This window comes from Atta colombica, unplaced genomic scaffold (genome assembly GCF_001594045.1).
Source record: "Atta colombica isolate Treedump-2 unplaced genomic scaffold, Acol1.0 scaffold32, whole genome shotgun sequence".
Classification (NCBI taxonomy): Eukaryota; Metazoa; Arthropoda; class Insecta; order Hymenoptera; family Formicidae; genus Atta; species Atta colombica.
This window is the reverse complement of record NW_017259426.1, coordinates 1,812,336-1,825,497: the sequence shown is the minus strand read 5'-3', so window position 1 is coordinate 1,825,497 and position 13,162 is coordinate 1,812,336. Positions and strand designations below refer to the sequence as shown.

Sequence of the window (13,162 nt, the reverse complement as noted above, 5' to 3'; positions counted from 1 at the left end):
CTCTCTCTCTCTCTCTCTCTCTCTCTCTCTCTCTCTCTCTCTCTCTCTCTCTCTCTCTCGTCGGAAAATCTGCAGAGTCACAAAAAATAAAAAAGAACGGGAGACTTGAAATCAACTACTTCAGAGACATGACGTTAATTAATTACTCCTTTCCTATTTCCACTTGATAACGGTAAAACTGTATCGAGTTACTTCAATGTATCTAAAAAAATCTACACTCTAAAAATGGCGATGTCTATATAATTCTCACCGTGTCGATGTTAATAGTAACATGGACATCATGTGGATTTAATACCATCAATTAATCTACACCATGTTGATATAAACATCAGATTTTAAATCCATGTTGGGATTAATATTAATACTAGCACAGTGAGAATTACATAGACCCCGCATGAGTGTTAAATCCACACCAAAGGTGTTAAAATCATACACTGATATTTTTTAGAATTTATTCCTTCAATACTATACTTATGTGACAAATGATAGACAATATAAAGATTTACAAATTCGAACGAATTGTTAATTAATAAGCTCAATGTGCCGTGCAGAAAACGGATTGTCACGAAAATCACGGGTACTAAATGAACGCGGACGCGGCAGTTTCACGTTAATTATGTCCGTCTCCGAGAGAGACGCGGCAGACAACGAGACGAGAGTTCCGCGAGCGTGGCTTTAAAAACGTCACCGCGCGCGGAGGAGGACGCCTGTCGGAGGGCGGCGAGATCTATTTGAAGCGTTAAAGACTCTGTTAAAGCGGCGGTAACTCGACGTTAAGAAGGCGCGAACGTCGAGTACCGCGGACGACTCGGGGTATTTTTACACGGCTCGTTGAAGCGTTTATTGACGCCAGGGGAAATTCTTACGAGCTGCTCCAGTCCGCTGGAATTAAATCGACCGAGACGTCAAATGTCACTTGCACGTTATCACGTTTCGCAAATTATGACAAATTATATTTTGCTTCCAAATCTAAATTATATTATTTAATTATTTACCGTTTATTTTAAATAAAACTATACTCTTATTTACAAGATAACTATGATATAAAAGCAAGCGATTTAAAGATCCTTTTCACGCACAGAGAGAAAATTTTTAATTTTGGAAATGAGCGAACCAAACGATTCTGATTATAGCAATTAGAATTCTGGTTGTGTTGACTAAAGTTAAATTCATCATTATCTTGACTAAAGAAAAGTCTGATTTATTCATTTTTAACTAGAATTCCAATTAATGTAACTAAACTCTGTGCATGTTTTTCTGCAGAAAACTGCCCTCCTCCCCATTCAATCGGCGAATTTCGTCTTGTCGACCCTTCCGAAATCCGCGAAAAAAGAGTGATGAATTCGCGCGCGCGCGAAACGAGGCCGTTCCTATGCGGATGAGACACGTGCACCTTTAAACTGGCAACCGGTTTCCGCGCGACGTGCGTGTAAAGGCAAGACACACAACCGAGACCGTTCGGCAAGTACGTGCGAGAATTTGTGGCGTAATTGCCGATTCCGTCAATCATCGGGCGACGGTGTTTTCATGCCGCTGCCAAATCCCGCGTGATACGAGATAAACAGCGCGTAATAACAAAGTATAACCGGATAACGACGGCATAATAATGCGAGTTAACGAAGTAAGCGGGGCCTCGAAATTCTCTTTTCAGACATGCGATCGTGAGAAGAGCATAAAATGAAAGGCTAATATCTCGCCGGGCATTATTGTAACCGATACGGAGCCGACCAACAAAGTTGTAGTTTTACTCTGTAATTACACGGGCGCGGCAATTTGTATATCATTAAAGGTACGCGCTATTGGGGAAATAAAAGTTCCGCACGAATCGACGGTGTATCTTTAATAAATTATAATTAACCGATAAATAATGACCGAGAAAAAAAATCCGTGTAGTGTAAAGAGAAGTTAAATATTTAACGTTAATGTATTCTTTAAATTATTTCTACCGTTTTTTTAAACTAATTATTCCTTTATTTCAATTCTTTCGTCTTGTATATCTCTCTCTCACTATTGCGTTACCATTATAACTTAATACTTAGATATCGTCTAATTATCGGTTCATGAAGACAAGAGGAGTGGCGAGGATTAGCAAAGCGCTCGCATTCGCAGTTGAGCCAGCTCGTCGATCTCTCGCGTCACTCCTCTGCCAAGGGTTCGCGTCGATTCCCTCGCGATAACAATGGCCGCGAACAGCGCAAAAAGTGGGCGGCGTGAATGAAAGCGAGACAAACGAAGAGAGATAGAAAGAGACAGAAAGAAAGAGAGAGAGAGAGAGAGAGAGAGAGAGAGAGAGAGAGAGAGAGAGAGAATGTACAGGCCACGATCCTGAAAATCGATATCGCGGATACCGAGGTGCTTCCGTGTCGACGTTCGTAATTATATGCCGCGGAGCACGATATACCGCGTTGCACGATTCCCATTATTGCCATCACAGTAGTGTAACTTATTGTTAGCGAACAGAGCACGATGCTCGAGCGTAGATAGAGCGATGGTGTTGAATGACGGGACGCGGTAGTGACCACAACTCAAAAGTTTAACCCTTTTGGTAAGCGCGATCATTAGAATACGGAGGCACGCAGCTTCTCCCAGCAAAAAAAAAGAAATTGAAACGAAAATCGTGATTCTTATCATTTTTACTTCTTCAGTGTACAGTCTTGTACACTTTCTTTCTAATTATGATAATTCTATAACGTTTCAATCGTGAAGTCAATGATATTAATGTAGATCACTTTCAATCATTTATACGATTTACAATAACATTTTAATGCTGTATAATACATAGGAAACAACATTAAAATGCAGTCAGATCACAAAAATGATATATATATTGATTTATGATTTGAGGGGACAAGAGATCACTGGAAAGTATATTAGTTAATCGAATCTGTCCAATTAATATTCAATTAAAATTACAATTGTAGATTTTACGACTCGTTCCGTTTTATCTACGGTGAGTCGTGTTATAAGTAGAGTATAAACATCAATTATCGCATATGCTTAGAAATCTATGCTTGGCACAAGATAGTTATTATCTCGCGGCTTGCAACGCGCGTTCGCAAACCATGACAAATTTCGTAACGCCATTTAGATAATTATACATAATTACTACTCATATATACATGTTAATCATTCGTTGAAGTTTCCAACGGTACAATCACTGCAACCGGATCTCTTACTTCATTTGCACGATGTAGATTGCGATTAAATGAACGGCTCATCGCCGTAATGTTTTAGCCCACATTTAATTTCACATTAAGAAGTTAATTCATATTAATTTTATATAAAGAAAAGAGAGAAAAAACTTTTATAAGTATTTCTAATGTATACATCATGCATCATATCAGAATACTTTGCTGCAGGATAAAAAAATTAATAAGTTAACGAGCAGTGATCCGCAAATTATCTTAAGAAATCGAAGTGACAGGTATTGCTTAAGTTTTGGCTTAAGTTTCGATAACGCAACTCTAACAAAATCATGACTTTGGCAATATCTTACAGGATATCGAAAGTGCCATGATGTATTGCAATAACGCGGTACGCGAGCTATAGCGAAATATCATGGCGAACGAAGTTTCTCCACAAATTACTTCACGTTCCAATGAATCAATCAGGAACGGTGTTTATGAAATGAAGGCATCGCTGCTCATCAGCGCGATTATGCAAATTCTTAGCTCGTTATGGCAGATAGGAGGCCTCGATGCGATATCTTTTTTTCCCTCGGGAAGCGGCGAAGGCACGTCCGGAATACGTAAGCCTCGACATACGCGTACCTACGTTTCAACGACGTTGCGGCGAATAATGGCAATTTACAACTCTCCACGTTGCAACGCGGATCTTCCACGGCTACGCCGGACCGATGCGGGCAGATCTACCCGTATTATTGCCAAGAGTCGGTACGGACAGACTTGCACCTGCGCGATCCTCGGTGCGCTTTACGCGCGCGCCGCTTTTATCGAGCATTATTTATTTCCTCTTCCCCCCTCCCTCGCCTCTCTCCTCTTTTTGGAGAACATAGTAGAGATGTACCGTGACGTACTCCTGTCACCATCGAGCATACGTCATCATTTACGGAAAGCAAAATTATAATCCGTAACAGAATATCTAAGAAGTCGCGCGCTTCTTCTCGTATCACGACAAGTTTGCGATTGAAAATGTTCTCGTGAAAATCTACCATTGCATTTTTTTTTATTCTTTACGGCATAAAAGAAGAAACCTGTCATGAATCTAATGTTTTCAAAATGCCAATCTATTAATATAAACCATTAATACAATTTCTCTATGACATTTAATGGCAGCATTTGGCTCGCAGTTCAAATTATTTTTGTTTTAATTCTACGTAATTAAATAACAATTATCAATAAAATCGTTCGAGCGATTTCTGATAAATTCTCTGACTAAATTTTGAATCAAGCGGAGAAAAACTCAAAATGGAGCAAAACGTACATCTGAATATTCATTGCGAACCGCCCACTAGAATCTTAATTACCGTCTATCTAATTTAACTCGACAACTGACACATAATACATCTTTATAATGCTATATCGTCCAACGTTTTGTTAACATTAATGTTATCCCGCATATTCAACAGCGTATTTTAATATTGTGTCCCCAAACGATTGCTGCAAACATGAATTTATGCGAACTGTGATATTACAGTTCTTACGGTATTTTTTCGTGTAAGTTTTCGAAATATATATTATTTTATTTCTTGGCTTATCTTTAGACAATTATTCATGGCAAAATTGTTAGTTGGTTTTTATCGTCAATCACGAATATAATGATGAATAACACAATAGGCTACATACATTACAGATATCTTTTACATCGGTATTGTTCTATCAATAAAAATAGTCAACAACAAAAAGTCGTAAATAGTTTATAACATTTATTGTCTGTCTCAACGGTATAATCTGTTTTTTACTTAATATAAATTAAAATTATATTTAGAATATTCACTTTTTATGAAGAGTGATAAATCCGATGATAAATCTGATTAATGCAATAAAAGGAATTAGTGTTATTTACTATCAAGAACCACAAGAACTTGTTTTCGTTCAGCAATCGAGCAAAAGTATTTACTTTCACTTTTTAATTATTTTTTCTTGTATGTTAGCGCCTTCTTGCTATTTCTGTCATTCGCAAGTAGCTTGTAATCCAACGGAAATGTAAAATGTTTTCTTCTTGTTTAAATACGTATTAATGTACTGATTAATTTAAGATTATTTATTCAAAAAAGAATTTCTATTTTATCTCGTTCGTTTGACCTCTAATTTTTGCACGTATGTCATAAGGAAAGAAAGCGCACGTTAAGTAACTCATTGATTAAGTAAGCCTCATGCAGTATTGCAAGCATATGACTCTTTAATTATTATTCTGTGCAGAAAGTCGCGCGTCAATCATCCTCATAAGAGCAGCTCGGATGCCATACTCTCATTAAATTGGAGATGCCGACGTTGAAAAAGAAATTAGATTCAATGCCTCGAACAAGCAATCATTACAAACTCTCTTTTGCGTAGATTCTCTTTCGTGAGAATATTAGTGATAATTAATTAATTCTCTTAGGTAATTGATATAATCGAATAATAATTTATTCAATGAAGATTGATTAATAAAAGATGATTTCTTAAAGTTATTATCTGTATATAGCCTTAGCCATAAATATGTAAAGCCCCTAAGTTATTATATTTTATTGAAAGAAGTAATAATAAAAGCTAAAGAAGAACTAACACTAAAATTGTTATAAAATACTAAATTATTATAAAAATAGATATTACTTTTTAATAAATCTGTATTTTAATTTTGTTAGATAAAAATGTTAATATGTAGGAATATTTATGGTCAAAACTGTAGAATTTTTGCGATATATCTTTATATTTATATTTTTGTTTTTTCTAGACAATCATATGAGAATACTATTCATCAATATCGATTAATTAATTAAATCATATTTTTCATGTGAAATCCGTATCGCAAGGAGTTTATTATAAATTGGAATTTCTTATATCAGAGAATTCTAGTATTCCGATCGCATATTAAATGTTAGATGTGACTCTGGCATTGTTAGGTACAACTGTTTATTCTCCTCTTGTATTGGCATTAATCACTGCATCAAAGAGATCAAGTACATTAGATGGAATTACATTTGCGCTAAATGAGCATTAGAATGCGGCCCTTTTCTTCGACGCGTCACGCTCGTGAGCGACGGCCGTCGCTGAGCTCCAAGTTAGTTCTATAAGCTATGCATTCTAGCCTGCTAACTAACGAAGAAGGCAGGTGCGCCTCTAGGCGATCTCGCTTTCTTCGAGAGAACTCGCGCGAATGTTAATTGTGCGCTATTATTGGCAACGACCGGTCGTGGAATTCCGCTTCGTCAAACCCGCTCTTCGATCGATTCTCGTTCCAAGATCTCAGCATGAGGTAGGTTACTTACGTAAAGTGTGCGATTATGTGATGATATTATGTACGATAAATGAGGAATATAAAGTCGCACCAGCAGATTTTACAAGAAAACAGGAAACAATATTTCAAGTGACAATAAACTTGAATTTTAAACAATTGAACAAACAAGATCGATTTCTTTGGCTGCATGTACCTTTCCGGTCACAAAATCATCCGAAATGAAAATGTTTGATTCCTGCATCGAGATTCGATGCTGCGCCAAGAGTCACGTGTGAGTCAAAAATGGCAAATTTTAAATGCCAAGGTAAATTGTGAGTTGTTTATTTTGGAACAATCTAAGGTTTCCTCATTCTTCTCATGACAAATTCATACAAGCATTTTATATAATTACTTAATTGTTATAGCTCTAATGACTTACCTGGGACGCCGACGGATACGAATATCCGAATTGCGCGTACGCCGACATGTCTAGAGTCTACGAGTGTTGAGTCTACGTGCAGTTCTCCGTCTTTTTCTCTCCGAATATATTGCGGAACCAAAGAGGATCAGGACACAAACGCATCTGCAGGCACTACACTACCTCTCTCTCCCTCTCTCTCCCTCTCTCTCTCTCTCTCTCTCTCTCTCTCTCTCTTTCTCTTTCTCACTGAGTTTCTACGCGTGACAATATCGTGGCGACATACGGGAAACAAAACGCGACGAACGTTCGCCGGCAAGGAGTGCCATCAGGCTGCCCCCAAGTCCCGGGCCTCATGACGCACGTTTTCTTCTTCAGCCATACGTCACGTTAACGGAGTGTCATCGCGCTGTTTTATAGATTACGCGCACTTCAATCCTTAGTTCCTGTTTAAATGCCTTCCAAGATAAACGACGAGGTCAACGAAGACGCACGATATCGAGGACAACTTTTCTCTTTATTACGACACGGAACGGTTTCCAACTCGCGACACGTCGCGTCATGAAAACAGCTGACACGGCACGTAGCACCGGAACATGATAATAGTATCAGGATGACAATAACGAAGGAACGGGACGGACATTCGGACAGAGAGGCGAGCGAGAAGCGTCACGACCGATTAGGTATAGGGAGCTCACACAGTTCGTTCGTTCGTTCGGTCCGTCCCCTGCTCTCACAGGGCACTCCAGTCTGCGACTGACTCGGCACCACTCACACCACTTCAGCGGGCTTCTCCACTCCGCTCTGTCACGGCTCCCCCTCTGGCGAGGAAAACCGAAAGCATCGCTGTCCCCACCAAATGTCGTGGGCGGCGACTCAGGTAGAACGGAGCAATCGCGAGATGGCTCGTTGGCCAACGGGCGGAGTCCACAGGCAGTCCGATTATCCGCAATTGGTTGCGAGCGCTTCGCGCGCGGGCGGTGGTATTTTTCGAACGTGCCCATCGACGTCGCGACGCCTTTTGTCCCCTCTATTCACCACAAGAGAACCACCGGCAAACGAACGATCTTGCGAGCTGCGTCGCGACGCCTCGCTTCGCCACGGGACATTGCACGGCCACGACTGAACAAGGAGGAACGAGTATGTTTACGCGACTCTACTCTTGTCAACCCGACGGCAAAGGACTTAAATAAATCCACATTCCTCCGTCTCCCCTTTCTCATACCGTCCATGCGTCGCCCTTGCAAGGAGAGCGAATTACTTTCGTACCTATGGTCCGGTCAAGATCGCAAAGATCATGAAACTTTTCATGAAATGTCAAAATTATTAGGCTCATTTTTAATTTCAAAATAGAGTGATCTTGTACTTAAAATATTTTTTTCAAAAATTTTGAATAAAATAATTTATAATTATATTAGAGAGATAATCAATTTTTAATTAAAGTTATTTTAATATTTAATAACATACTTTCCAGAAATAATTTAATATTTAATAACATACTTTCATATTATAAATATTTAATATATTTTATCAAAAAAAATTACAAACTGAAATTTTTATGATATTTTTTAAATAAAATGTTAATCGATAAAGCATTGAAGAATATTTTATTCGTAAAATATAAAATTGTAAAATAAAATAAGGCTTATATTCATAATTCATTCTTATTGCAAGGTTGTCTTAAATAATATCTTAATCGTTGAATACAATTCTATGATTAATTTATGATCTTCTTATTCTATCTTAAGACTATATTTGCGATGGTCTTAAATATATAAGAACTGATTATAGACACTAGCCAATTTGTATATCTAATCTATCTTTCTAGTGTCAATGTGTAAGCCAAAGATATGTTCTGGTCTACTGTCATGTTGTCAAAAATTTGAAAAATTCGTCAAAAAATGCGAGAACACCGAGCAGATTAACCGTGGAATTTATTCCGTACTGTGTTACTTAGAAATAATTTCACGGATTATTAAATCTTATCAATGGATCGAAATCATTAATTGCGGATAAAACATTTACTTATTAATATGAAGGATTTGTTTGTTCGTATAAAATTCTCTCCAACAAGAAGCAAAATCCGAGAACCATTGTTCAAAGAATAAAATTTTTTAAATCATTAAATTGTAAAAAATATTATTAAAAGTTCTTGATTGATAATTATTTTGACAATTTGCTACTATTTATTTACTCTCTATAAAAATAATTATTTATTGTCAATAGAAAAATTATTGTTATCATGAATTTTATTTTGAACGCACACATACCATGTATGCACAATAAAAGAACATAATCGATAGCAAAAAAATTTGAAGTATTGATATGTAAAGGAGTTCTTATGACAAATGAAACAGAACTAAGCTCAGTTCCTTGGAAATACAAATATCTGGAGAACAAGGCTGAACGTTGGATGAATCGACGTGCCGGGGGACAACGAGAAAATAGTAGTTGCAATGCAACAAGATCCACTGCTGCTAATAGGATTAGTCGACAGGTTGACGAGGTCTTCGGGAGATAAACATCCTTTTGAGAATCTTGTACCTATACCTGAGATTCCTAGAGAAAACGGTCATGAGACCCTTAGATGATTTATTGTTCTGCGTAAACCTGGGTGACCTGCCGATCACGCCCTTATAACGATGGTCAATGCTGTAATGCAAACGTTTGAGAGAACCATGTCCTAAAACCACCAGGATTATTATATCGTGAAAACGTATAACTGGTGCCATAATTTCCTTCAGAGTCACATGCGATGTCGAAACCACACAATAATTCGCTTAATCCCTCTCGTTCTCTGGGGATCATCTGTTCGCAAACAAGAGACTTATAAAACATCCCGCATTTTCACCGCACATTCAGCACCGAATGTGGTTCTGTCCTTTCGTTTCTTGCTGACATGCTGAATTCCCGTGTAAATACCAGATATTATATTCACAAATATTTACGAATAGAGCAATGATATCAGTGTGACGATGTTATGAATTTATGTGCATAAAAATTTGTACAAACGTGATATAATTAGATAACTCGAATATAGAGAAAAATGAGCTATGATTCCAATTAATCAATGTTGTAGAGGCAATCTTTCTCTTATATTAGAGTTGAAAATTTATAGATCCGTGTTATGAATTCATCGTGACGAAATTTTCATCTTCTACAACAAGATATTTTATTAGGGAATAAAATATTTCGAATTTTGTGTAGTCTACGGCATTGCCGTTCGCCGTGACGGATGTCGAATAATTAAACGAGAAGGATGTGATGGTGACAAAATGAAATGTGGTGCGGCAGCTGGCGCGCGATGTGAAAATATCGTTCGGATTGTTGAATGTCCATTTGTGTTTCGCCGTTGGACGTAACATTTATGATTACGGGGGTAAAACAGTACTCGCGGTTCGTCAGTTTTTATTGTTACACTCGCCACGTTGTACTGTCAAGCGCGGTTTACGTATAAAAGTAATAATATCACCGGGATGAAAGGTTGCAAAATTTTACATCGTGTGATTATTTTATGGATTGCAATCGCACTGTCATTGCTACATTATTTTTAATGTTTGGATCAATATTAAAACGAAAAAAGGACTTTGATGGATTCAACATCGATATGCTCAAAAGAAATTTTCGAATTTTTGTATCCACAAATCACGGCCTTAACTGGACAACGACAGTTGTAAATCTCGGTTGGAATATCTGCGATCAAACTGTGCAGGGTCGTTCGGTGTTTACAGTCGTCAAGTTTTTCGAGTCTGATAAGGCGAAGGTTTCTACGAGAAAAGAGAAGGAACTGTCGGGTCCTATCTCACCGGTCAGTGTGTCCCATTACTTGTTCGCAGGTCGAGTAAAAGTTAAACGGCCATGTCCACTCGATCCGTCTCAGGCGATAAGGATGCTTAATAAGGCACCAAATCACCCCGTCCACTCTTTCTACTTTCTCGCTCTTGTTCCTGAAAGGTCTCTCTTTTATCTCAACATCGGCCTAGTTAGGCAAGCTCTATATTTTTTTCCTAAATCTTTTAGTTTTATTGATCTTCCAGAACAAATCCTCTGTATGAAAAAAAAAATGGGAAAAACTTATTGTTTTTATGCTTAATGATTTTTTTAATCCACGCTTTTTTTTCAAATCCATTCATCACGCTTATTTCATTATACCGTTGTAATACCTTGGTTAGCTTTTATGACTACTTTACAAGATTTTCTCGCCGTAGGTTCTCCTGCTCTCCAAAAGCAAATTATTAGTTCTTTACCGCGGCGGAATCATAAAAGCAGGTCTAATTCGAATGCTATAGAATGGCGCGATTTACACCGTGGAATAAAACAAAAGATTGTTACGTAGGTTTCTGAGGCGAGCACGCTAAGGTAAGAAGGAAGCTAATAAGGGGAGGTCCAGACTGCCCCGGCGCCTTCGGGGTACCTTCGAGGGGCACCGCAGTTTTATTGGTCGGAACGTCCTTGTTCCTTCGGCTGTTTTCTTCTTCTACTACTTCTACGCCGACTTCGTCTTCCTCTTCGGCATACGGTATGGCCGACCAGAATGTTGCCGTAAAAAAGGCCGATCCCTTCCCCAACCTCTTGTTCGTCCTTCTCCTCACCTTTCCCGTTCTCCCCACATAGAACGACGAACGAACGACCAACGAAATGTCAACCGTAAACCTCGCGAGGCAACACTAATTAACCCGACCGAAATAAACTGCGCTCCTCCATTTCCCTCTCACTCGCTCGAGCCTCTTCTTTTGTTCGCGCGGACAAATTCTACAGCCCTCGGCGAAGTCTTAAGAAATATCTTGAAGCAACCTTAAAATTCTTAATCGATCTATTATAGAAAAAAATCAAATTAAAAAACAATTTATGACAATTTCCAACTAATTAAAAAATTCAGTTTTTGTATACTCTATTCTCTAAACTTCTTCGAGTGAAATCTCGTTCTAAACGAGTTAAAATACTGTCACTATTTAAAAAAAGTGAAAAATTTGCATTCTTTTGGAATGAGATTCACACTTTTAAAGTAAAAGTATTTTCCTTTAGAATGATTGAAGATGCATATTTTTCACTCTTTTTCAATAGTGACAGTATTTTAACTCTTTTGGAGTGAGATTTCACTCCTACAAATTTAGAGAGTATAATGTTCTAATATTACGCTACACATAAAGATATAACTGAATATACTTGAAGTATTATTATAGGCATTGTATTATATTATTTTGTTACCTACGAAAAAGAGACTCAAATAAATGTATGTCTATTTATTAAAAATATGTTACCAAATACTATTTGGTAACATATAACAAATACTATTTGGTAACATATTTTTAATAAATAGACATACATTTATTTGAGTCTCTTTTTCGTAGGTAACAAAATAATATAATACAATGCCTATAAGAGTTTCTTGCAGTTATTAGTGCATAAATAATATTAATAAGATATAATTTGCACAATTGGAACATACTTACCAACGACAGTATGGAAGTCAAATACGAACTATTAATTAGTTTGGACTTGATTTCCACATTCATCATTGGAGAATCATTGAAGGAGAACTCAACTTCAGTCCAGAGTCGAAACGTTTGCAGTTAACTTTATTGCTAAGTACATAGCAGAAATTATATACTATGTCTTATCGCCTTATAAATATTATTTACGCTCCAACAACCGCAGAGACATATATAAGCATTTTATTTATTTTCATTTTGATTTATTCTTGGAGTCACAGAATTATTTTTATTATAATTTAAAAAAAATACAATTAATGGATACGTAGTATTAGTTTTCGCATAACATTCCATACCACGTTTGTCCCAATGGAAACGTCGTGTAGCCGAAAAAAAGGGAAGATTTCATCAGTCACTGATGGATTTTATCGTGTCGGTATATATCGTTCCAATGCGTGATCGGAGAAATAAATCGAGGCTTTTTTGGCATAAGAGTAGGAAACATTGCTTTCAGTGCGGGCGGTAGTACAAAGGGGCAAATCCGGATGACTCCCTTGTTCGCTTTCGTTCTCGTACTCCTGCCTCGAAACTGTCGAATCCGCGGGGTTTCCCCTGTACCGCCCGCTGCCAGACATTTCCATTTTATTCCGCACATGAGAGAGGGATGCGTCCACTTCCAACGCATGAAGCAGAGAAATCTAACGAAAACGCCTATGCTAGTTGCTATTTTATTTTTAAAAAAATGATTAAAAGAATCGCATATGTAAGATATTTAAAATCAGCGATTATAAGAGCTGTTCATATAACGAATGATTTTTAAATTAAATATATTGAAATGAAACAAATTATTAAAATGATAAAGAACATATTTTTGTCATTTTAATAATTTGCTACATTATTTCAATAAATTAAATTTAAAAATCATTCGTTATGT

The 13,162-nt window shown here is 37.3% G+C and overlaps 1 protein-coding gene and 1 long non-coding RNA gene across 2 annotated transcripts in view; one reads left to right on the top strand and one right to left on the bottom strand.

Moving 5' to 3' along the window:
• Nucleotides 1–6,994, bottom strand: part of LOC108690381 (homeobox protein caupolican) — a 43,737-nt gene extending 36,743 nt beyond the window's left edge. Inside the window, exon 1 of the mRNA XM_018197640.1 lies at nt 6,818–6,994. Within this exon, the coding sequence (XP_018053129.1) occupies nt 6,818–6,865 (48 nt within the window). The 5' untranslated portion in view covers nt 6,866–6,994. The remainder of the gene's footprint in view (nt 1–6,817) is intronic.
• LOC108690388 overlaps nt 1–13,162 on the top strand; it is a 315,031-nt gene that overhangs the window by 285,932 nt on the left and 15,937 nt on the right. The gene's annotated exons all lie outside the window — the stretch shown is intronic.